This window comes from Periplaneta americana, chromosome 4 (genome assembly GCF_040183065.1).
Source record: "Periplaneta americana isolate PAMFEO1 chromosome 4, P.americana_PAMFEO1_priV1, whole genome shotgun sequence".
Lineage (NCBI taxonomy): Eukaryota > Metazoa > Arthropoda > Insecta > Blattodea > Blattidae > Periplaneta > Periplaneta americana.
The window spans coordinates 121,184,630-121,212,570 of NC_091120.1; the positions used below are offsets into that span (position 1 = coordinate 121,184,630).

At 35.8% G+C, this 27,941-nt stretch overlaps 1 protein-coding gene across 3 annotated transcripts in view; it reads left to right on the forward strand.

Moving 5' to 3' along the window:
- The window catches only part of Nmdar1 (NMDA receptor 1), a 220,822-nt gene that overhangs the window by 170,618 nt on the left and 22,263 nt on the right, over positions 1-27,941 (forward strand). For all 3 annotated transcript variants that reach the window (XM_069823913.1, XM_069823914.1, XM_069823915.1), the window contains one exon: positions 248-501. In XM_069823913.1, coding sequence (XP_069680014.1) covers positions 248-501 — 254 coding nt within the window. The remainder of the gene's footprint in view (positions 1-247; positions 502-27,941) is intronic.

Here is a 27,941-nt window from a genome sequence, read left to right on the forward strand (position 1 = left end):
AATGAGCTCAATATAGAAGAAATATTACCGGTAATTATTACTTAATATGATGGCGAGGGTTTACTAATTTTATTCTATAGCTGAAAAACGGGTCCAAAAATAAAACAAATCTATATCAGTTTACCTCCAGTTTTGAAGTGAAACGTAAATTATTCGTCTCTTCTTCGTTTGCAATAAGAACAATCTTACTTCGGGTAAGATTTAGGAAATGGTTATTGTTTACACATTTTCTTTTTTGTCTCTGCAGGTGGTATCATGGAAAGTCTAGACAATCGCTGGATCCTGCAGGGTAATCTACAGCAGTGCGAACAGTTTGAAAAAACACCTAACACTCTGGGATTGAAAAACATGGCTGGTGTGTTTATTCTAGTGGCTGCTGGTATTGTCGGAGGTATAGGTCTCATTATCATAGAGATGGCATACAAGAAACATCAAATTCGCAAACAGAAAAGAATGGAACTTGCTCGACATGCTGCTGACAAATGGCGCGGAGTCATTGAGGTAAAGCATAGGACAGCTGGCCTCCGAGGTCGTTGTCCTTTCACAAATATACACAGAATTCATGTTAAAACAAAGTCTTCTGAGCAAAATAAATACTGACTTGAACAACAACTGTAAATGTGACTTCATAACGGAAATAATTCTTCAATCTGTTCATTTCTGTTAAAGGATACGATCTCTTATACTAATGATCAATTGTTCAATAATTATTGATTCCAATTTTTCTACACATATACTCATATGCTCTGATTTGCGGGGTGGGGGACAAAACATTTTCTGCCCCTTTAACTTATACAGCCAAATGCGTCGCCTCCCCCAACAAAATCAATAGAATTGCCTTGCCTCTCCAGATAATTCGAAGAGAATTTCCTCGTGTTAAACAAATAGTTAGTTTGTTTAAAATATGAGCTAAAACATAAGTAAAAAGCGGTTATTCCAAATTGATCTGCCGCAATGAACATAGTGTTAGTGACTCAACTCACAATGTCTCCAATTCTTTCCTCCTGCATTTGAAATCGATGAATCTCCACACATGATACAAGGGTGATTCCACTTTTTTTTATCTATGATCCACAGTTTTCAGTTCACATCATATCTATAAACTATTGCAATCGTCGAATGTATTTAGTCTAAAATGAATGAAGGAGACATTTATGTTGTTTTCAAACGTCTACAATTTTCATCCAAAATTTATTAAATTTTAAAACATGTATAAACATGTCTACAATACGATGATCTGTACAAATTTGGTGCCTCTAGGACTAATGGTTTTGAAATTATATTTTTTTAATGTATATTATATAGAGGTCAATGGAAAAAGCTCTTTGCGACAAAATTTTCAAAATGTTTAGTTCATTAAACGCTCAAGAGCTTGAAAATAATCAAGAGAGTAAAATTTAATTAGCTTCATGAGCTGACAAGCAAACATTCTGATGGGGGCAGGTAAAAAATTTATTTTTTTTTCTTCCACCATGTTAATAATGTCAAAAGAAATGCTTACACAAATGTTGGCCACTCGACTGGAATTACGAGGCCGTCCAGAAAGTGATGTTTCCTGGAACCTGTTTTCAGAAACAAAGCATAATTGCATGCAAAGATTTATTGAAACAGATACAGCAATTGTTGCGCTATTTGTGAGACTGGAACTGAGTCATTTTTCATACCATGGGATCAATTTTTGTATCCTTGTGTCGTAGAAGTCAGCCGCCTGGATCGTAACCAGCGTTTGACAGCCGTTTGCACCGCTCGTGCTCTGTCGAGCTCACGGTAGGAGAAATGTCCAAATTCGGGTGGAGAATATGTTGAAAAATAGCTTAACAATTATTGTATCTGTTCCAATAAATCATTTCATGAAATTTTCTTTTCTTTCTGTTAACGGCTTCTGGCGAACTTATTTTTTTTACGGCCCTTGTAATTGCGGTCGAGTGGACAAACATTATTAACATGGTGAAAGGAAAAAAAAAATTATCTGCTCCCATCAGAATGTTTGCTTGTCAGTCTAAACAGAGGGCCGAAATAAATTTCTCAATTTCACGAATTTATCATTACAGCAAGTTTTATTATAAAAGCATTATGAATATGCCCTGAAGTAACTCAATATTATTATTTCATATAATTCTAATTAAATTTTAGTTATCAACGTTTAATTGACCTCTGTGAGAAGTTTCAGATCAATCTGACAATAACTGTTTTGCAAGGAGCTTTTCTTTCATTAAAGAAACAGCTTATAATTTCAAAGTTGAGAAAAAAGCATTAAAATCATTTATTTCATCTCACTCACGCACCTTATGTTTGGTCACATTTGATGCAGAACTCTAAAATAGAAATTGAAAACATATTATGAAACTAGAATGCTCAAACATAATAAAATTACGAACATAAAAAATAAAAAAGGGGATTTTATTAATATTTCGCCATTATTTCACCATAGTGTCCACTTAACAAATTAATTATTTTTAATATTCAACATTTGTTCATGAACACTTCTATTTGTTACGAAAGTTAAAAGTACAGTAATTTCGGGTAACTTTGTACCACTTCTATCATATTTTTATACTTACCTAAAATAGTCATGTATTGAAATTGACATTTAAAATTAAATTATTTTAGAAAAATATTTATTTTACTTATTTTAAGGGTTGGAACATAACAAGCCTAAACATCTAACATCATATTTTAAAAAGGTCAAATTTGACATTAAAAGGTGATACAAAGTTACACGGCTAATAAGGCTAACTTTGTACCACATGCGTATTTTTCTACTAAACTCAATTCTTTATATTTATTTCCCTTCAAATTCAAGGTAACTTTTGACCATAAAATAACAAAATACATGACATTTTATTGAAGTCGCATGAAAGTGATAATTGAAAAGTATAACCTTTGCTGTAGCAATAAAACATAGAAGTACTAGAACAGAAAATATGAACACAATTCTTATATGTTTATTATCTACGTACATGTTTGACATACCTTATTTTTAATTCGCTAATCAAATTTTTCATAGTCTCAACATAATAGACTGTCTTACAGTTCATGCATGACCTTTTATTTACCAACTTATTAACTTTCTTTATAACTTCAAACTGGTCAGGCCATATCCAATGCCGTGTTTTCTTGACCTTACAACTGACTTTGTGTCTGAAGGTGGACCATACAGATCAATGCTATTGACTATAGGCCTACCAGGGAACAGTGGTCCTTCGTATAAAACTATAAATAGAAAAAACGCTTTCCAAGACTATAGAAAAGGAACAAACATGTAATGGAACAGTAACATCATCTTATTTATATGTACTTTTTCTGATTATCACAATCTGTTTTATCCCCCAAAGCAATGGTTGCAGTACGATACTGTGTTTGTTCAAGATTTGTTAATCCGCATTGAACCTTAAGTTCTGTTTAAACTCCCTCGATTTCTTTTCATATTTCTGGACTTCGGCTGTTCATTTTGCTGTCAGAGCTGCAAACTTGATCACCTGTGTTGTCTTCATTTCTTCTTATTTCAGCATTGGTTAGAGCTGGCTTCCTAATTTTGTTGAAATTGGCGAAATTCTTCTAAAGAAACACTTAGTCCTAGTTCTGCTGGCCTGAATCTATTCACAGATTTTGAGGTCGTTAAGATCTAAATCTGTTATACCTGCCATATATTTTTTTTTAATTCGTGTGCTATGAATTCTCTTAATACCGATATTTTCGTTAATAACTGTATAAAATCAGTTTTTAGAGCCGACATCCTTTCTTCCCTGAGGAGTCTTTCGCCATTGAGTAAGTACTTGCTTGCAGTTTGTTTTCAGTGCTGAAAAGCAAGTCACATCTACTGGCCTTTTCGTCATACAACGTTTTATCACAGTGTACAATTTCGTAATGGCCATATTTTGTCACTTAATACTTACTAGCTTCGCTGCACTTGTTAGAAACAAATATTGACTTAAATCAAAATGCAGTTTTGTAATGACTTAGTGAATAATAGCTTTTTGTATGTTACAAGTCATTTTCTCCTGAATCATTTTGAAAGTTGTATTTAAAACTATGAATTTAAGGTTATTATCATGCAATAATTTTTGAAGTTGTTCAGTCAGTTTTATTTTTAAGATTGATACTATGTTAGACCTAATAGACAATTGGTCAGCGTCTAAAATGAAATATAACCTACTTGCAAGAACTGAAGACTCTTATTCTCAGCTGGAAAAAGATTTCCACTTAAATGATAGGTCTATGCTTGAACTTTAAATGATGGTGTAAAACTGACTTTATGTATTTCTTTGCACCTAACGATGCCATTTGAAGTAAGGTGTTGTACTGTCTCATATTATGTAAAAAGTGTGTTGATGACGGATATACTCCAATAAGTAAGTTTTTACATGGTTGTGAGACTCTTGAATATCAGGAAGAACAAGTTTACAACAGTGCAACATAATACGTTTGGCTCATTACTCCATTTTTCTGCATTACATTTATTGCATAGTGGATTCATTTTGTCTATTTTAACACAATTCAAATGAGCATAGTTAATATTTGGATTGTAAAATAATGGAACGTACTATTACTGCATACTAAATCAATACACTCTTGTTGTTCGTTAATTCTCTGAGATGAAAATGAATGTGGTACATAACTATAATTTTAAGAAACACTGGAAACGAATGTGGGTAAATTATGAGCGCAAGAACACTATTTTGTGTCACCTTGTAAAATAACTCAGCTGCAGTGAGCTCAAGCTGTAATTTTGGTCCTGAGAAAATACTCATCTTTAAGATAAAACTCTTAAAAAAAACTATTATGTTCTGTCGACAAAAAGAAACTGAAGTGTATAAAATTAGAGTATTTTATGTGAACCAAAAAAAGTTTAAATACTCAAATAATATGATATTGTTTATATTTAAAGTTTTCTGTGCGTAAGAATCTATTTTAATCACACCTGTCCTCGATTCACTCAGGAGTTACCGTAATAGCGTATTATAGCATTATGTCCATCTAGAGAAACTACACATTGAAATGGTGAAATAATAATTATACAAATCGAATAAGTAGCTTCTCAGATTACTTCATACAAACATAAAAACAATCTCTGTATGTTAATATCGAAAAACATTTATAATATTATATTCCCATCATACAATTATTATATCCGTATAAAATAGTGTTAAATAGCTTCCGTTTGTTGTTGTACCCCTTAGAGACGAAGTCATTTGCTTTCATTTCATTATAGCCTATTATCTGAGGTGGCACTGCCTAAAACGCATTGTCATTTTAAAACTCGTGTATCTAATTAAATATCAATCCTATCAACATGTTCCATAGAATAAACTTTATCGGAAATCGTTCTTAAAGAAACGTTTGCTATGTAACATTTTACATAAGAGCCAATAATAAGTAGGATATTTCAATTTATTTAATTCAAGCTTCTTTATAATCCTCCTTTTATATAAAATATTTTGAATGTCATATAGCCTAAAATCTAAGTTAGAATAAATTTAATTTATTTTCCAATTTTCATATAAATCGGTTCATGTATTATCGCGTGTAAAGGTAACAAACATCCAGACAGACAGACAGACAGACAGACATGCAAACAAAAATGTCAAAAATGCAATTTTTGGTATCAGGATGGTTAATTATACATGCTGACACCAATTATTCTTAGAAAAGCGAAATTTAACAGAAACATTTTGGTTACAGATTTATTATTAGTATAGATTAGAATTCGACATAAACAAAGGTTGTTCATTTACTATTGTCTCACCTACTCATTTCGCGTAAAGTTCATTGACATATTCTGATGAAAATAATAATAATAATAATAATAATAATAATAATAATAATAATAATAATAATCCTTGGCGCTACAGCCCGTGAAGAGGCTAGGCCGACCAGGCGGCTGCTGGCCTCACGTCCTCATGCCGAAACAGAGGTGGAGGATCATCCAACCAGAATGGGGGTTATAGCTGGCTTTCGCATCCGGATTTCGCTACCTTTCGTAGCTCCCCACGTGCATCACGATGCTGGGTGGGCACTGGCCCCATACACTGGCCGAAATTTCATGAGAAAATTTCTTCCCCCATGAGGACTCGAACCAGCGCGCACTCCGCAACGCGGGTCCTAGGTAGGACGCCTTAGAACACGACGCTACGGCGCGGGACACATATTCTGATACTTTGGGTATAACTCACTATGTAGCAACAATTCTAGCAAGTACAAAATATGTTCTGATCTTCATGTTTTGTTTCACTACCAATTGTTTGAAACCCCGAAAACTGAGATTGTGGCGGAACGCGTTGTCATGAAAAACCGTGTGACGAAAGATATTCTGTGACATAACATATTATTACAAACATCTAAACCCCCTGCAGAAGGTGAGTTCCATTTGGCTGTAAATGAATTTGACATTGTGGGTCTCACAGGTACCATCATTCTCATTGAAAACGTAAAATTATTTCTATGTTCATTATTCAATTTATTCGCTAGTATTTGTTTTGAGATTGAATACAAACGTGCAGCTTCTCGGTGACCAAATTTTCCTGGTGTTTAGCCTACATCTTCTAGTGCCTGCAGTAGCGTTTCAGTACATTATAAAAATCAAAGAAAAGCATAACATTGTAATAGTTGAACAAACATAGTCAAAGACATTTCCTCAATATGCCAACTAAGTGGGACTTAGTAAAAAATCAATCCTTCAATATAAACTTAAATTGTCTCTGTAGTAGACCTAGTATTTATATTTTACATTAATTTTATGTAGTAATTGTCTCCTCCTATTTGATAGAGAAACTAATTACCGGTATGTTTAATTATAATCAAATTTAAATACGTATGACAGAATCAATGTTAATATGAAAACTTTCTACCGGTACAAAGTAACTCTGAAATCGAACCAAAACAGGACTGTTGGTCTACTTTTACAATTTACAAGACATAGGTTTATATATATCACGAGATTATTATTGAAGTTTAAAGAAGAGAGAATCGTATTAATATTTACATTGTAATTGTAATGGTAAGATAAAATTGTGTACTTACAATATAAAATTGAAAGTTGTTCATAAATCAGTTACCATAAACAGAATGCAATATTTAACCCCGTGGAGCCTTAAAATAATATTAGCCATCGGCATAGCTCAGCCGGCTAAGGCTCTTGCCTGCCCATCCGGAGTTGTGCTAGAACACGGTTTCGATTCCCGCTTGGGCTGATTACCTGGTTAGGTTTTCTCCGTGGTTTTCTCCAATCTTAAGTCGATTGTCAAGTAATCATCTCGCTAAATATCATCTCGCTATCACCAATTCCATCGACGCCAAATGGGGCGCTCAGAGCACAAGGAAACCAAGTCACAAAAAGAGAGTTTTCAGAAAATTAAAGTTCTTTATATATAGGTAATTACCTATTAAAGGTGAGTATGATTTTAAACATCTGTACCATTGCAAAGATTATGAGGACATGGTTCTTTTATGCTCTCAAAGTAGCCTTATCTAAGGTATGTACAGAGGAAATATCTCCCAAGTGACCAAAAATGGGCTTGATTCCCTTGTGCTCTGAACGCCCCAAATAATCTATGGTTGATATAGCTTCGTTAAATAACCAACTCAATAAAATAATAATATTCTTCAGGAACCGGAAATGATAGACATAAAGCAAAGAGTAAAGGTCATAGGTTATGGAGATGGTCTCAGTCCAAAAATATCACACTTTAAAACCACAAAAATAAATATACTATAAATTTCGGAACTGGTACAAAGTTACACGGACCGGTACAATATTATCCCAAATGACTGTAACTGTTAAAATCATTCATTTTCAGTAACCGATTCTTGTCGTAATTGTCGTCGCGAGTGTTGCTTATTAAGTGATCAGTGATTGCGTTATAGGCCTAATATTGAAAATGGAATAATTTTTAATATAGCAAACAGCCTAAAATAAAACTGCAATGAACGGAATCAGCATGATAAATTACGTTGTTGTAGTAGTGACATCGGTACTACTAATGCAAAGAAATATTTCGTAGATGAGAATATACAGAGGGTGCCGAAGAAATGTATACACACTTTGACAGGAGATATCTATTTAATATATTTCAAAGTTGGACCGAAAAACAACAGTAATGTGTAGTTTGATGTCCTGTAAACAGATGAGACTCACATACGTTATACTAGCGTTGCTATGCGACAGGTCAATCAACAACAACAATAAAACAGAGCCAAGATTATTGTTTGAACAGCAGAAAACAAATTTGAAGCGGTATTGGAGGACCGAGAATATTGTTGAAGTTCAACGGCAATGGAGACGTGGGTACAGAACAGAACCACCAACGCGATTAACAATTGCACGCATTCGTGACAAATTTGAGACTCATGGTACCCTATGCGATGTGTACAAAGGCAGATCTGGGAGACTTTTCTCAATTCAAAAACCCCGCGTCCTCGGTTATGGTTTCGGAACGTTTTGAGCACTCACGGAAGAAATCTACAAAGCAATGTGCACGTAAGACTGGGTTTAGCAGAACCAGCGTACGTCGTATTATTAAAACAGCAAAGTTGAAAGTTTTCACCCCAAGACTTTTGCATCCATTAAATGAAGATGACCCTGATCGGAGAATGCAGTACTGTGAGTGGTTTCGAAATTTTACTTCCAACAGGATGGTGCACATTACCACTGAGATGTACGTGCGTACCATGATGACAATCTTCCAGGGCACTGGATAGGACGAAGAGGTCCGATTGAGTTTCCACCGCGTTCTCCGAATCTAACTACGTTTTTTTAGGGATTCTTAAGAATGTTGTATACCGTAGAAAACTAGCTACATTGGCAGCACTTTGGGAAGAAATTGAAACGGCATGTGCTCCAATCGCTGACGACACTTTCGCAAACATTCGAACAGTAGTTCAACGTACTCAGTAGTGTGTCGACGCCCATAGTGGGCATTTTGAGCAACTGTTGTAACTGTAAAAGTCTAAGATGATTAGTGCTCATCATTTTCTGTGTGTGTGAATTCGGCTTTGTTATATTAACATAGTTTTTTCTTTGCTTGAAGTGTGTATACTTTTTTGGCATCCTCTGTATATAAGGAATTTGGTACAAAATCTTACAATTTTAATTGAATTTAATACAATGTTTCACAATGTAACTGAAAAGTGGTGGTAGTGGAATCATTGTCTATTCACAGTAACTAATATTGAATCTAATAACCACATTCTAATATCATTGTCAATGTTTATGATGCTATTCAATTAAGTAACAGAAAATGTAATATTTGAAATATATAAGCAAATGGAAAGCATGTCTTTTAACAGTATTCGTGTTAAATGTAAAATGTTTTTATACAGTAGCGTGCAAATTAATCCGAACAACGTAATTACTTATGCAAAAACACTCAACCGGGATAAAAAAAAAAGGATCTAAGACATACCTCAGTAATCTATGTGGCTTCCCTTGTTCCTAATAACAGCTCTGAGACGATTTGGCATGGATTCCACTAATTTCCCACAAATATTCCTCATTTCTTCATCGCGAAACCATACACCAATGAGGGCAGAAATCATCTTCTCCTTTGCAGAACAATCCATTTTTTGCATTTTTCTTTTGCAAACTGACCACAAGTTCTGAACGGGGTTGATGTCGGGTGAGTTGCCTGGCCAGGGGAGTACCTGAATATTCTTCTTGTTGAGGAATTCTGTAGTTTTTCGAGACGTATGGCATGGTGCCAAGTCTTATTGGAAAACACCTCTGCCATCCGGAAATGATTTTTGCAGCTGGGGTACGATTCTGGTTTCCAATAAGTGAATATATTTGCCAGAATTCATCATTCCCTTGATAGGTATTAATGCTTCAGGCTCTTCCTGTGTAAAACAACCCCAAAACATTACTTTAGGGGGGTATTTGGGTGCTTATTCGAGATGAGCTGCTGTTACTTTTTCGGATCCTTTCCGTACGTAAGAAACACGGTGGCCGTGGACCTCGAAATGAGACTCATCGAAAAAAGTACATTCTTCCAATCATTCACTGTCCAGTGTTGATGTAATTTTGCCCACATTAAGCGTTTTTTGCACATAACAGGGGTTAGCAGTTGCTTCTTAACAGGCTTACGAGCCCTTCGTCCAGCTTCCAAAACCTACGCCGCACTGTTGTGATGTTAATATTCGCCTCAGTGGTAGCCATTAACTCGCGGGTTAAGTCGACAGCAGTTAGCCTAGGATTTAATTTACTTTTCCTGACAATTAAACGATCATCTGCAGGTGAAGTCTTCCTTTTCCGGCCACAGTTTCCTTTTTTCTGGGGTGTGATGGATCCAGTCTCTCTGTATCTTTTTATGATCGAATTAACAGTAGCCAAGCACCGATGTGACATTCTGCAGCAATTTGCCTCTGTGTCATAGAAGAGTGCTCTGCTAATGTTATAATTTTAGACCGTTTTGGTGGAGTTGTATCCATTTGTGAAGACGACAGAATGTGCACAGGATTGCAGTATTAAGTCTTCAACACAACTGAAATGCTTAGAAGTACAAAACGACAGGCAAAATGTCACATATTATAAAAAAATAATAACGACAGACCTTCAACAATGGAATCACACATACTACAGATGTCAATTAAAGCGGTATGAGCAGCTGTGAGGCCAACAATGACAGAAAATGTAAAAATGTATCGTGTTCGGATTAATTTGCACGCTATTGTACATTACACTTTGGAAGAATGGCATTAACTTGTTAAAATTTATGAGGTCTATTCTCTTGTTATTACCCTGAGTAACTTTGCATTAGTGGTAGTAAGATATATATATATATATATATATATATATATATATATATATATATCAAGTTTTCTGATCATGAGTACGTCTATAACTAATAATAAACGCTGATAAATTAATCAGGAATTTGAACTCACAGTCATGATACTGTTATTGTTATGGATATAAATAATATAATATCGGCAATATATCTGCTTTTTATAACGTACAGTATGAATATAACAAAATGAACTTCATCTTCTCTTGGTCTAACTAAAATTAAACAGAAAGGAAATAATCGTAATACATTGCTGTATTCAGTTTAACGTCGAGTAACTCTTTCTTCCAGAAATAATTAAGAACCGCGTTTACATTTTATGCAGGAAATTTTATAACATTAATTCTTATTACTAGTCTAGCGTGGTACTGGAGTGGGAGGGAACAGTGACAGCGGCAGTCTGGAAGGAAGTACAATCATAGTGAAAACATTTCACTCGTATATAGAGTACCTAACACTTGCCCACAGTCACACACTACTACACTCCGTTCGGCTGGGCTTGGCTCGAGCCCCTACAGCCGAGGCTGCGCAGAAGTTTAGAGTAGGGACAAATTGAAGCTTGCGTCCGCCGCCATGCTTTGGGAGAAGCACCGGCTAGCAGACGGCTGCACTATGCAATGCTGAATGTTTAATATGTATGTTTGGTGTCTCTTATAAATCAATCTGAATGGATAAATGAAAAAAAAATCTTATTAACATTTAAAGCGACCACGTTAAAGACATAATCAAGCTTAGTTACCGTTAGTTTGACATGAAACGAAAGAAAACTGTAACAATTTGATACCGTAACTAAAGATGTTGTATAGTTATTTGACAACAGAAATACAAATGCATATTGTAGTAATAGTTCAGATGAAAAGAAAATTATTAGTATTAACTATTATTAACAAAACACTGCCTGTATAAGACGTTACTTTGATGTGGACGAGAAATGAACAATTTCGCTTCCATATCACATAATATAGACCTACACCTGTAAAATAGAAACATGTACCTAATGTTTTAGTTTGAAATTTAAGTAGGTCTACCGTGCAATACCTCATTATCACAGCTGTAGTATGAGATAAACGTCACATGCATTAATTAGTCAATTAGTCATATACGGTAATAGAACTCATGCCTAGTGTACAGAACATCTTGCCTATTGATTTATTGCTATTATTATTATTATTATTATTATTATTATTATTATTATTATTGACTCCGTTAAATATTGTCTTACAACATTTTTATGTAAAGTCGTGTTGTACTGGTAACCTTAAGCTGTGTGCTAACATTTGCTCTTTATGTAGTACTTTCTTTTATTTGGTTATTTAATGATGCTGTACCAACTACTAGATTATTTAGCATCGATGGAATTGATGATAGCGAAATGATATTTGGCGAGACGAGGCCAAGGATCCGCCACAGATTACCTGATATTCACCTTACGGTTGGGGATATAAGAAAAAACCCAACCAGGAAATCAGCGGGTATCGAACCCGTGACCGAGCGCGACTCCAGACCGACAGTCCTTAGCCCACTGAGCTACGTCAGTAGATCTTGATGTACTTTTATGGTCAGTTTAATAAGTTTAAAATATGATTCTCGGGAGGAATCTGGGATCCATTTTCTAAAATATGTTCCTATAAGTGTAGAAATATTGTACAAGTGTTCTACTTTTGGAGCACATTGTTTTCACACGATGTAAGAGTGGGTGGTAATATGCCATTGAACTGTCAACATCTATATAATCGCTCTTTCACTTAAGCGGCATATTTCTATAATCTCAGATGATGGGATGACAAGACTCCCATTATTCTTTCGTTAAAAAAATAAAAGAGATTTTCTTTACTGCTGGTAGGCTACGTACCATAAATTGAGTCTTTAGGTTTATTACACCATATTTTTCTTAATTATTTAACAACTAAGCCAGCAATGAACACAATCACATTTTGACAATATTGTGTCATTGAGAATGATGTAAGAATAAGGGAATTGCAATCAATGTCTGCAGTAGAAGAGTCATATCGCCTCTGATTCTCAAAACACTGAGGATTATTATTACAGTGCGTTAGGTGTTTGGAAAATACCATTGGGTATAATTATAGACATTTTTAGCGGACATCCCTCTCTTTGTAACATAATTTAAATAAATTATTTACGTATTTTCTAACGTATATAAAATAACATAAGTAAAAATATTCCATGTATTCGGTCATAGGAAATAGAAATAAACTAATGTCTATTTATGAGCAATATAAGGTGTTTGTATTTAAAACAATGCTTAGTTACAATATTTAGATTTACTTCTGTTATTTTATATTATACGTTGGAAAATACGTAAATAAGTTTAGCTATATTACAGTGAAGGAGGAAATCCACTAAGAAAACGCCTATATACTCAATTGTATTTTCTAAACTCCGAATGCTTTATAGAAACAATCATTCGTGCTCCCCAAACATGGCGTCGTGCGAACCTGCGCGAGAGGTTTCAAATTTGTACACGACACCAGCGCCAATTGTGTGTCTAAATATATAACTACAACGTCTTTGGCTTGGCTGTAGCAACAAAAGAATCTACCTGCAACACTCCCGCACCGATGGCAAGAATACCTCAGGTCCCAGTGCTAAACTCGTTGGAGGAAGACAATACCATACTTCACGTCACAGCGTAACTCCACTCCCTGTACTGCAGTCCCCATTGTTTATATTAAGACACAAACAAATTACAAGCCTGGTTCAGAACAACGATGGACTTTTATAAACAAACAAAAATCTAGTGATAATTAAACCTATGTTCATACAACATTTTTTGCTTAAAATATTATTATTCATAAAGCGTGGGTCATACTTCATGAAACATCCTTTATAATGACTAGAAAGAGCACTATTCCCTTCTGACTACCTGTCACTTCTGACTAAACCTAGTTCAGAAATTTATACTTAATTGGCTCTTGGTCTGCTGCCCGACAAGATAAGAGTCAAGACGAAATAGAAAAATATAGGGTAAAAGACAAATAATAGTCCTATTAGAAAAAAAATCGATTTCCAAGTGTTCCAATTCCATTAGGTTTTCAGTCACAAGAGCCCATGCTAAGGAATATCTTATTACTTACACTCGTTTCTTTCACATAATGAAAGGCAAATTTTGCATATCAAGACTACAAATGCCACTGTTACTGCAGTTACAACTATTTTCTACAGGACTGTATATTAAAGTTAATTAATTTTATGTTCATTAACATACCACCCACTTACAATTATGGTATCCTGAAATGAAAGTACTTCAATTTATTCGAAACATAGGAGACTAAACTTGATTATCTTAGTAATTGCACGAGTGTTGTTTCATCTTACTTATAATTTCACGAGCCCGAAGAGTCGGGCGAGTGAAATTATGCTAATAAGATGAAACGACGAGTACAATTTAATAAGATTATTCAACGAATAAAATGAAATAACTTACAAAACCGTTTTAGCCTTAATAATAATTGAAAACAGCTGAAGTAATAAATAAACATATACTGGTGGACTGATTAATATGTTGAAACATTCATTTATAATACGCGGACCTCTCAAAGCAGTTCATGAATCTCAGCTAGAGTAATGTGTTCGATGAATATTTTGACTGCCTGTGAGGGTTCAATCCCCGGTTCTTCTTTTCTTACTGTTTAATTTCGAACTCCGAGTCCAGATGATTCTAGAACGTTCTAGTTAGGACTACTTCAAAATCTATAAAAGCTCGAACCCTGCCTTCGGTAATGATTTGACTACAATTTTGGGTTAAGTGCCTATTTTTTCTATAGAAATAAACTAAAACTAGTTAAATATCTTCCCATTTTATATAAAACATTTCAAAGCGGTTTTATGGTGATTAAAATGCCTATTTTGCCCAGTGAGATCCATTTTAAAGGTTTCAGAGCCTAAAATTGCCTATTTCTATTTGTCACGTAGGGAAAACCCTGCTAATATTAAGATTTTACTCCTCTAAAATATAATAGATAAGGTATTAAAATTTCCATTTTTAGCAAAAACTCTTAATTATGATTATTTCTCCACGATTCAAATTTGATTTATTTTTAACTAAAGTGTTTACATACGACAGAAGTTAAAAACGTGATGCGAATTATAATCGTTTGGACAACTCGGTTAATTTCGCAGTACTATTCTGGTAATTTCACAGTAATATTTCTAAAATAAATGTCTACTTATTTGGTGTAAAATTAACTTCAAATTTATTACCAAAACTTATGCAATGATTTATTTGTCTTACAAGAATTTTCACTGACTCTTATTTATGTTCTCTGCAAGAGTGACATAAGAAGTCCTTGTGTTATGTTACATATCCCTGACAATTTTCAAGGAACCACTTTTTGCATTGCAAACACTGTATCCAGGCCCTCCTTTTGCATCATTTTCGTACTGCCTGGAACATGTAGCACACGTATTTTCATCAAAAAAAGATTGTACACATTTTCTTACTGCGAGAGTGCTCTCGGATATTCCTGAAGTAGATGGCCTTTCTACTTCTGCTAGGACTCTTCCACTTGTCGAGTTGTCTCTGAACACCCAATGTAACTATGTAACTTTCGCTGTTTCATCAACAATTGAAACCTTCAGGTCGTCATTGGAGACAGCGTTCCTATTAAGGGGATAATTCCCAGATCCAGAGAACTCACTCATAATGTTCTGTGCAGTCACAGACTCTTTCATTGCAACCCAGAACAGTGGAAAGAAGTCCTTCCTTCCAGATTTAAGATGACCTCCTAGTTCCGCATTCCAACTCTTTTTTAGGCAGCCAAACACCGAGACATCAAGAGGTTGGAGAAAAAAATTACAAATATGAGTCCATATTCCTCTCTGAATTTCAAGGCCTCTAGAGAAATATGGCTGCTGTGTGAATCCATCAAGATCATCATAGGTCTGGCTGGAGGAATATGTTCGACAAGGTGACGCAGGAAGTTCAAGAAAATTTCGGACTTGATCTATCCATTCTTCGACACGTTAACGTAACTTAAGGTGCATTTTTTCGAAATTTTTCAGTCATCCTCACACCATTAAAAATAAAAATTGGAGGCATGCATTGTCCCATATCATTTACAGCCAACAAAACTATTGTTTTTTTCTCCCTTTTCCGCAGTAGACTGAATCTGTACCATTTTGGAGCCCTTCGGGGAGACTTTTGTTTGGTTTTGGTACCATATTAAAACCAGTTTCATCCAGATTCCAAATACGGTTGGGTTTGTCCTTCAGTCCCGAGGTATCTAGAAAATTCTCTAGAGCATCATAAAAGTCATTGAGATTTTCTTGTGTCGTAGCAGTAGCCCTGTTGTAGTAGAGGTTTTCAGGGTGGCGCATACACAAACTATGACGTTTCTTGAAAGAAACCTACCAATCCCAACCAGCCCTCTTATCCTCATTGCTTAAAGAATTCTTGCCATATTCAGGTGCTAATCTAAATGCAAATTCTCGAACTTGCAGTAAGCCTAAATCCGAGTTCTTGCAGCTCGACGACATGGGACATCAATTCATTCTCTTCCTCCCCAGATAAGGAAAAAGGACTCCCTTTCTTCACCATTGGCATTTTGGAAGGATCAGGGTGATGTTTTGACTGTCCTTCAACATATTGTAAGGAATATTAAATTCCTTGTTGCTCTTGTAAACAGAAAAGCCAAAATTCAAAATTTTACTGAGGCTCCTTTTACATCAGTTTCGTCATATTTCTCGACCATCTGTAACATCTGTACATCACTAACAAATGATAGGTAAATATATTAAATTTGATTATTATTTGTTCTTATTTACGTAACAATGATTTTTTAGATGGAAACAGGACTTTTATTATGGACTATTAATATTAGGTATTTACGTTTTATCTCTTCAATAAATAGATAATAATTAATGTTATCTTCCTTTTTAACTAGGTAAAGAACGAAAAACTTACGCACAACTGATCGTAATTTCTACTGGGATCGAAGCCGTGACTCTGTCGTAAAGTATTGTTTCTTGTACTATTGCTAAGCACTAAATGTAATTAATCACTATCAATCAATTTAGCAAAGAGAATTATCATTAAACAGCGATAATAATATTTTAATATTCAATAGGCCTACTTCCTTCCTTTCACTGCTACAGTCACATCCACCGCCATTTTAACAGCCACAACTGAATAAGAAAAGCTTCATCGGCAAAAACACACTTCTCAGCAACCACTTGTTGGATATTTTTCGCTTACCACTCAAAAAAATCTCCAAACTTTAAAGAATATAATTATTGCAATTAAATACCTGCATTTCTTCACTTATAAAAATAATTCAGACGAAACTTCCGCAACGTTTCACAAGCACCATCTTCTCACAGAATCTGACAACAGAATGGTAAAATCAACTTTCAATCCTGTTGAAGCTCGACAGAGCCGCTACTTGAAGTGCAGACGGATCTAGGTAGTGCTGTCATGTACTTGGATTTTTACAGCATCAAATTTACTCGGCCAACTACGCAATGTTAAATATAGAAACTACTGCGAAACTGTACTTGTTGCTAAATTACCCGAGTTAGCCCTATATATTTTTTTAATTTTCGTGTAGCAGTGAAAGAGAAAGCTTTGAATGCCATGGGGTGGATACGGTTCAAATATCCTGTACTAGTTTGGTTATAGCAATGAAGAAATTCCTGGAAGGTGTCTGGTTTTCTTGAGCACTTGAGCAGATAGTAGGAATGTGATCAAAAGGGGAGGATGTAGTTCTCCTTATAGAAATCAGGATGGAAAATATTGCTAGATTTAAATACGCATCTGCTGCTTCGGTATCGTTGGGAAGAAATCTTTTCGTTTATAAAATGATTCTGTCTAACAAAAGACAAAGTTTAACAATAGAAACTTAGTGAAAAACGTTGTTATGTATTGCAATGTCAATTATGTGAATAATGTGTTAATTGTAAATTCAATGGTAAATTAATTAATTAAATTGTAACATGAGCACTTGTACATTAGCAGCCTAGAGCAATGAGGTCGATAAATTCATTATAAATTACGTATTCATAATTCACAATTTAAGACTTAACAAAAATAAATGTTCTAACTGTAATATGTTTTTACTGTTTTTTACTGTATACCGTAATGCTTAATACTCACTAATTAATAGTATTTTTATAGCTACTGTAGTTTGTGTGGATAGAAATTACATTTTAGCTGCATAAAATAGTTTTTTTAGCTGCTTACAATTGTGTTTTTAAGTGCCTAAATCTATGTTTTTAGTACCTATTTTGATAAATTGAGGGCCTATTTTAGATGTCCAAAAGTTAGTTTTTAAGAATGCTATGCATAGACAATTCGCTAGCCCGCGCTACGAGCGTGCTAAACTAGCCCCGGCTATTGACTGATTACTTGTACAGGATTCATTCATATCATATCGCTAACACTGATTTATGAATATGAAAAACGTTAGTTCACTGATAATCCACCGGAAGCCCGCGCTAAGAATTTCTATGAATGTGGCCCTAAGTGCCTAAAAATCCGAGGTCTAGTAATGATTATGGTTCGGCAGCGGTTAAAAAATACGTTAAGTTAAGCCATACCTGACTATGGCTATAGTTTGTACTCTATTCGGCATGCCTCGACGGGTGGGGAGATTTAGGGGAACGGTCAGCCACAAGTACAAGAAAGTGAAAGAAGTGAGGTTGAATTGCATTTATATTATTTAGGGGAAGTCGGGGGAATATGAGCACCTTAGTACTATTTCGGGTGCAATATCTCTCGGTTTTCTAATAAATAATTTTACAGTTGGGATATGTTTCTTAACAATTTAGCTATATTATATAAGACTCCTTACTGCTTACTCCTAAATGTATGGAAGTAAAACTGGAAAATGCAAGTTAATGTGTTTTGCCCATATTCCCCCAAGTGTGGGGGTAAAATGGGCATTAATGATGTAAATCATATTCAACTGAAAGAAGTGAAAAAAACACTTAAAATACTTGAAAATATAACTGTATTAACGATATTATATATTGTATATGCAATTTGGAGATTATTGCGTAACGCCTTTGGTACATGATGTGACTCTTTGGCGATGAATGACGTTCGGAGATTCTAATACATTTGAATCAGTGGAAGGAATTGTATGAATTGTAGGTTTGTCACCTGGTGCTGCAGTGCCAATGCAAGCATAATCAGGAATGACACTCATGTACAGTGGAAAAGGACCTGAAGCTTGGAAGGCATTTACAGCCAGACATATACATTGACACATCTGTTCCATGATTCTTTGACAACGGAAGCAAACTCGACCTTCGTAAAATGTCTCCTATGTTGCCTGAAGAAAGCTGTAGCACCACTGTTGTAAGATTTCTTCAGAGGACCAAACAGACCACTATCTGCAGATTGAAGCCAGGCTGTGGTGTGTGGAGGAAGACAAAACATGCATAATCCATTTTCTACTGCAAAGTTAAGAGTGTAAGTGAATCACTTACATCTACTATCAAAATTGCAGGTGCATGCTTACTGATGTCGAAATAAACAACGAAGTTCTTGATTATTGAGAAAAATATACCAGGTGTGATAATTAAATTCCGAGATTGCGTTTGCTGTGGGAGAAGGGATCACGTGATTGGCACGCGTGGGCAGCAGTGACACTAGACGACCTTGAAAAGACGCGACACGAAGTTTCAAAACGCTCTCTTCATTGAGGCCTGTGTAACACAAGGTTTTGTTAGCACGTGCATCCGTGCACTTGCGAAATTCGATGGACTCGGAACTGAAGCAGGGAGCCAACGTCAAATTCTTTGGGAAATCGGTAACCGTAACCCAGGGAATGTTGAAGCAAGCCTACGGGAATGAAGCAGTGATTCAGGCGAGATGTTTCCAGTGGCACTCATGCTTCAGAAATGGCAAAACATCGCTGAAGGACGACGAGATGCCAGGCCGACCACACGTACAACACTGCCGAAAATGTCGAAAAAAATTCGACAAATTGTGCATAATGATCCTCACGTCCATTTTGAAAGCTCTGGACAAAGAACAAATGGATGCTCCATGACGACACTGCGCCAGCTCACAGAGCTCTCGCAACACTCCAATTTTGCACTCTCAATAAGATGGTCATCGTTCCTCACTCCCGTATTCACCAGATTTGGCCACCTGTGACTTTTTTTTTTTTTGTTTCCGAAGATGAAATTAAAGCTAAAGCGTCACCGCTTTAGCACTGTGGAGGAGATTCAACGCGAATCGCAGAAGGTGCTTGACAGGCATCAAGAACGCGACTTCCAGGAGGCATTCAAAAAATGGCAGACACGCCGGGATCACTATATGGCTGGCCAAGTGGACTACCTTGAAGGGGATGGCAGCCACAGTTAAATGAGGTAATTTTATTTCCACTTATGGGACAGGTCTCGGAATTTAATGATTACACCTCGTCTCTCCGTTAATGTAGGCAGACTGCTTGTTGACATACAACTTACTGATAGCAGGCAGCTCTTCCTTCAGTCATAATTGTCCTCATTCCTTTTATAATGTTACTTGGAGGAAAATAGTTCCCTGCTGCATTGAAGCAGGCCACAAGGATAATGGTTTTTGCCTTTTCTTTAGGGTAAATGCAATGCACAACTTTATGTTCTTTGGGTGCAATGAAATCTTTCGCTCTTGTAATCATTTGTAGGCCATTTTCATCAATTTTGAAGAGTCATTTTTATTAACTGTAATGCTTGCCCATATTCCCCCGAACATTAGCACCCATATTACCCCGACATTTAGGGTTTACTTTGAACAGTTGGCACTACCGTAAACTGTTCACAAAACAACTTCTAACGCAATAGAACGGCAGTCCAAGATGTATATTCTGTATGTATACTATTAGATTTAAACTATTTTCTAAATTTCATGTGTAATCTACTGCATATAACATATCTAAAATAAGTATTGTGAAATTTTGGTGTACTTGGAAGTCAATACTCACGATTTAGATGGCTGTTTTAACAACAATACGAGACAATACTGCACAACGCGCATACCACAGCAACCATTACGATACTCTCACTTTATACTAACCGTTATTAGCGAAGAAACATAATTCGTTGCAAGAGTTTTGACATGAAAACTTAATATTGCCCATATTCCCCACGTGCCCATATTCCCCCGAATTCCCTTATCCTATTATTATTTAAACAAACTTTGTATCGAGAAAAACTTCTCTCTATTTCACATGACGTACCTTATGCATATCGAAGATAAGGAATGTCGCAGCAAATATTTACTCTCTCGTGTCATATGCTCACTTTGGAAAGTAAACATAATATCTGATATACCGCACAAGTTGCACATAGGTTGGAAATGATCACTACTATCGGAGGGACCATAACTCCTGCAACAGAAAAAGTGAACATTACTGTTATTGAAATTTTGCAACTTACTTTTTCCACTTCGTAAATATTCTTTTCTTCCTTGTGACATAACACTATTGAATTCACTAGGTTCAGTACAAAACCAGTTTCATCTGCATTCAGTATTCAAGGATATCAGACAACACTTCATTTTTTCAAGAATATTTCTATCTCCTCAAACCAATTTGTAATATTATTTTCATTTACGCAACTATTAGTAAAAGTCACTGCTTCACTAGTTCTGACTGAGAGCTCGGGATGTCTTTGCAGGAATGCTCGATACCACCCAATTCCCACACTGTTATCTTTTAAGGGATTCAGTCTGTCTTTACAGGCAAGGAAATCTTTAAGCCCTAATATAATACCATCTTTACGTTGTGGGAAGACATTTCTGCAGGAAATTATGATCCAAGTAACAAGTGTTTTCTCCTAATCTGTTATTAGAATGAGACAATGTCCATTCCACTTTTTTGAAACGTTCACTCAGACGAATTGCGGAACGCCATATTTCTTTTAACATCTTTCACTGCAGCTTCAAGAATTTCGCGTGTGTACCGTATTATTCCAGAACATGATATTTTCTTTTTAGACCCTAAATCCAACAAGAAAAGGACTGCCAACAACTATCTGATTGACAGTAACGGTGCATATCACCATATATGTTTTTTCGAAGGTTTTACTCACATTTTTCTTTTCGTCTGTAGTATTTTAAAAATGATTTAATTTACACATAATTCACAGAACTCTTTTATCCAAAGAATATTGTTCACTTTTCACTCAGAAACATACGAAAGAACCCGTTAATTAAGAGTTTGAAAGACATTAGTATCAATAGAATTCTACTTCATTACAATATAAAATCAGTCGCAATTACTCACTAATGTAATAACTGTATAAACATCTACTTGGATTTTTTTATATTTAGAATGCATTACGATTGTTATTCTATAAAATCTCTTTGTGCAGTATAATGGTACAATGACTAACAATTACTGTATGTATAATAGTGGCATTATATGGGTCTATTAATTTGGTTCAGTGTTGAAGAAATCTTGTAATTGTATACAAAAACATTAACTTCATGCAGGAAAGACACACTGCGGAAGACGTCATATGCTTACTGTATGTTTGCTCCAAATATAAACTTCCTTATATTATATTGTCAGTATGTTTATAAAAACACAAGACTACATATATGAAAGGAATAAGGTAATGTAAAGCAGTATTTGTACTTTCACCTCTATAGCCCACTTTCTAACATGCTGTATGTATATTAAAATTGTAGCATAGGCCTATTCCTTCACTGATGGGAAAATATTTATAGAAGTGGTGCAGTTTTAAAGTCGCGTTGTTTGATTGATAGGACGATACAACAGAGTATTACATATTAATATGAAATAAATTTCTGTAAATGTTTCTCGTGAGTTGACGACTACAATGCTACTAAAATACATACATGACATATCAAGGTAATGGATATATAATTACAGTTCAAAGAAATCTGTAGAAAATTATGTTGAGGAGCCCGAGAGGAATGGTAGACAAGACTCAGAGCGTAATGTCGTCACTAGTAGTGGGCATTAAAGAAAGGAAAAGGGCATATGCTGAAACTTGTAAATTAAAGAAAAGTAAAGCTGAAGACATTTTGTACATCTCCTCTAAAAGGATTCTTCTCTACAGAGTTAAGTAAAATACAAACTCAGTCGTAAAACTAACGACTTCATTCCTTAAAAAATACCGTTCCAGAAAGACTACAAACATGGTCTCCATACTCCCTTACAATGATATTTGTAGACAATATACCACAAACTATTAATGTTGCTAATATTACTGCCATTTGTGCTATCTACTATATTTTTTAGTTCGTTATTTTACGACGCTGTATCAACTACTAGGTTATTTAGCGTCGTTGAGATTGGTGATAGTGAGATGGTATTTGGCGAGATGAGGCCGAGGATTCGCCATAAATTATCTGGCATTCACCTTGTGGTTGGGGAAAAGTTGGGGAAAACCGCGGAAAAAAACCCAGTCTGATAATTAGCCCAGCGAAGATCGAACCTGCGCCCGAGCGCAATTTCAGACCAGAAGGCAAGCGCCTTAACCGACTGAGCCATGCCGGTGGCTACTACTATACTATAGTCAGAGCATTTCGAAGTGGCGGATCAAGACCAAGCAATGAACTCCTCGACCATTCTCATCAATTAAAGTCAACTGTGACAGCCGGAATTACCCGTGCTTCAGTTCTCAGTTCAGTTCAGTGACTCGTACGTGATTTGTACGTTTGTAAGTACGTGACCTTGATCCGCCAGTTCGAAATGTGTTGAGTATAGCTTCAACGTTATGAAACGGCTAAACACGAAATGACTTCATATTGCTGACAGTAGAGGCTCGGTTACCACGTAGATAATTTGTCTGTCCCCGTCTTAAATAATCTTCGCTCCCTTTTCATGTTGTAGCACTCAGGAGTCTCCTTGCTCCTTTTAATCACAGTGTTATTATCACTTTTACAATCGCAGTAACAGCGACAATTATACAGGACACGAAAACACCTACATATAACGCACGTGGCCTAACGCGGTATGTTTGACAACATTGTCTCTCCGAACAAGAGAACATCGCATCGCGCTTGGTTGGTATTGTATTGTCAGTTCGTCGCTAGCAGCCGAATTTTTATATTATAAACTCTAGTGAAATTTTGTGATCTAGTCTGCTGTCAAAAAATCTTAAAGTTAGAATTTATAAAACAGTTAATATTACCGGTAGTTCTGTATGGTTGTGAAACTTGGACTCCCACTTTGAGAGAGGAACAGAGATTAAGGGTGTTTGAGAATAAGGTTCTTAGGAAAATATTTGGGGCTAAGATGAAGTTACAGGAGAATGGAGAAAGTTACACAACGCAGAACTCCACGCATTGTTTTCTTCACCTGACATAATTAGGAACATTAAATCCAGACGTTTGAGATGAGCAGGGCATGTAGCACGTATGGGCGAATTCTGAAGTGCATATAGAGTGTTAGTTGGAAGACCGGAGGAAAATAGAGCTTTGGGGAGGCCGAGACGTAGATGGGAGGATAATATGAAAATTAATTTGAGGAAGGTAGGATATGATGATAGGGACTGGATTAATCTTGCACAGGATAGGGACCGATGGCAGGATTATGTGAGGGCGGCCATTTGTAAGTATGTAAGTAAGTAGACTTCAGTGAAAAATCACGTTCTCATTCAGTGTGATAACGCTGTACAAGCTACCCCTCTAGCCTGCATTCATCCCTCGCCAATAGACCTCCTTCCTGTTTCATCTCTTTAAAACATGGAAATCAATATACCAACGCTTGTTAATACTAATGCTGCTCATCATATTACTACCACCTCCATCACCACCATTACTATCATCACAACAGAAAGACGTATCTAAAGACACAATTTTTAGTCCCATATCGTTTAAAGGAGGCGACGTTACGACGAGTGGAGAGGGTTGGATGACGTAAGCCGTCTTTGAGTATACACAACCTACTATTACTGATTTCGGGGTAAAAATACAGATCTTCCGAAATATTCCCGTGTTCATGCTATCTCAGTTAATTAGTGTTTACAATATTGGTGAAGTATAATGCCGAAAACAAGAAAGATTCATTGCTTGGACGTTTAAAGAAGATAGTGTAGGATGTTGGAAATCTATATTTATGTGCGAAAGGAGACATTATTACATTGTATGTGAGACAGAAACAAAGGGAAATAAAACAAGATACATCAGCATTGCAATTCCAAGAATTACATTTACTGTATAATATAAATATCTCAAGTCGTAATGGAGATAATGAACGATCTTCAACCAGTAACGAAGTTCTAGGTAAAAAAAAATCGCAATTGTTTAAAGTTTTGTATGAAATGATGGTCCAATGCAACATTCCATAGAGGAACTCGATAATGAATATTTTAATCACATTTTAAAAACATATACAGAAGAGAAGATTCCACGAGTAGCAACACTTCGTCAAGGATACTCACGTTCGTGTTACGAAAAAGTGCTCTGGAACATTAGAAGTACAGCAGCAAATAACAAAATCTGGGTGTCACTTGACGAAAAGACGGATGAATATGGACGGTACATTGGTAAGTTTTTGTTGGTATACTGCCGCCAGACAACCCAGACAAAACAGTTTTGGTAATAAGTGAACAACTAGATAAAGTAAATCACTTACCGATCTGCAGTGTGATTGAAAAGACTATAAATATCCTTTGGCATGAGAGCATCGTGAGGGAAAATTTACTCTTGCTGGTGTCAGATGCAACATACTGTACATGACGAAAGCCGACAGGTAAAAAAAAAATCTCATTTTTTTTTAAGATGTGTGAAATGATGGTTCAGTGCAACATTTCATTCGAGAACTCGATAATATAAGTATATTTTAAAAACTTTTTAGAAAAGTATACAAAAAATGTGCAATAATTCTGGTTGAGGTCCTGGCTGATATGTACATCTATTATCAGGCAGTACATCTCACTTGACAATATGTGTCAGAGGAAGAACAATTGTTTGTATGCATCTGAAGCCTGACTAGTGTAATATGTAGCTAGTCGGCGATGTATGCATTGGAGAGAGAAAGGAACTGGCAACCCTATCCCATTATCTCCTGGCCTGGTTGCCTCATATTGGTGCCTTCTTGGTATCACTTTTAAATTCAGACCTGTCTTCGGACGGTTAACTAAACAACAACGATTAAAAGTGACAAATTCGTACAGCTAAAATGTGGCATGTTAGAAGAATGTGCGCTGTGGAAACAATTATGTACTTTTAATGTGAGTGTACTCTCGCGGTACCGAACGCGGGCTCGACTTAGCAATAAAAACTAGACGGAACAACATCATGCACACGCTAAGGGGACTAAAAATTGTATCTTTAGGCTTAGGGTAAGGGGGTCCAATTTCGAACAGTAAACACATATTTCTATTTTGTGGGAAAAATAAGCATAGGAAATTTCTAAATTTATTGTGAATACAATGTTCAAGACCTAGTTGTCTTTCCACAACAATATAAGAAATAAAGGATGTTTAATTTGTCCATAGTTGTAAATATTTCAATAAACAAAAAACCTTCGAAAATGTACCACAGCGGTACAATTCTGAACAGGTCAGGTACAATTTCGATCAAAGGCATTTGCCACAAAAAAACTGCTTTATGCTCTAGCACCCACGCACACTTCGTGATACCACACGTCGCACGTGTGGTATCAGATCCACTCCCCTTTCAACATGGATTCCTTTGAATAATAATTCAGTAGACAGAGGCCACATTCGTCTTAATTTGATGGAGCGGACTATGTTGCCGTTTGCTTCACTCTTCTTTTGGGTGCAGATTTATTCTTTCCTTCAGGCCGAGTATTAAGTGCAGAGGATTTCTTAGATCGTATCTCGTTTATATGTTCTTGCGAAGTAAGGTGGAGTGACGTGAGCAGTTTTCTTTGGCGTACACAAGCTTTTTCTCTCGGGTGAGTTAAGAATGGCACTATCTACATTTTTTGGAGAATCAGGAGGACCATTTTGCGAATTTTCTAAGGGACTCTGACTGGCCACGACCAAATCAAAAGCAGCACGTTTAACCTGTAAGGGGGTAAGACCTAACTCTCTATTTGCTAAGTACAGGAGCCTATGTGCCAAAGCCTTTTCCAAGTCTCCAGACAGTACCGTAGAATGTTCAATCTTCCCTGTAACATGTGGACTAAGAGCAGCATGTTTTTCCTTTTCCTTGTTTACTTTATCATGTAAAGTGGTCAGTGGAAGGTGATACAACGCGGATGCTCCCTTCAATGAAATATCTCCTGAAATTACACTTTTGATTGTCTTTTCCATAGCATTAGAATCCCATTTCAGACGTTTTTCGTTTTCTGTTTTCCTTCGTGGCATGTAAAATTTCAACAGACAGAAATGACGTAGTTAGAATAGTTACAAGCAACTGTTCGAAATTGTACTCTTAGCGTTCAGAATTGTTACTTAAGCTATCCTTCAGATATGACTAAATAATTTCCTAAACTGTTCATAGTTAGCACTGGTGTGTCAGTGACATGTGTAACCAAGACCACAGAACATGTTTGAATCAGACACAAACCAATATTTATCATTGTAATACAATACCACAACTACGAGTCATTTTATAACAGAGCATATTCTGTAACCAAAGTGCTTACCTTTATTTGAAAAATGATTTATTTGTGGCATATGGTAACACTTTAGCTTTTTAGGAGACAAACTTATAGAAGACTGATTATCGACGCTATGTAACTCAAGCAGAGTTATGAACATATGAAACCAGCAAATATTAAAAAATCTTAGTGTGTTCAGAATTTTACTGTGGTCGAAAATGTACCCTATCAAATATTAATAACGCTCTACTTCCATTGTAGTGAAATACATTCTGAAACGAACGTTATGAGCTTCAGTTGAGGCGTCCAGAGGAATAAGGGCCCATGCCAAATTCCTGTTAATTTATAGTTTCTTCGATAATCCGACATATTTTGCCATCTAGCCAGTTAATCGATTAGTTGATTGGTCAGTGTGTTCGTTTGATTGGTTGGTTGGTCAGTCTGTTAGTTTTTCAGTTATTCAGCCTGTGAGTTGGTTGAGCCTGTATTAAATCTGGAGACCATTAACAATACCTCATACAAAGCTAAACAGACAGGTAGAAAACGATATTTTGTCATTAAAAACCTCTGAACATTTATGAACGTTAACAGAAATGTAATGGTGTTATTTAATGCAGTAGACTTGAGTTTTATGAAGAATCTTTTGTTATGAAGATCTATTGGTTGT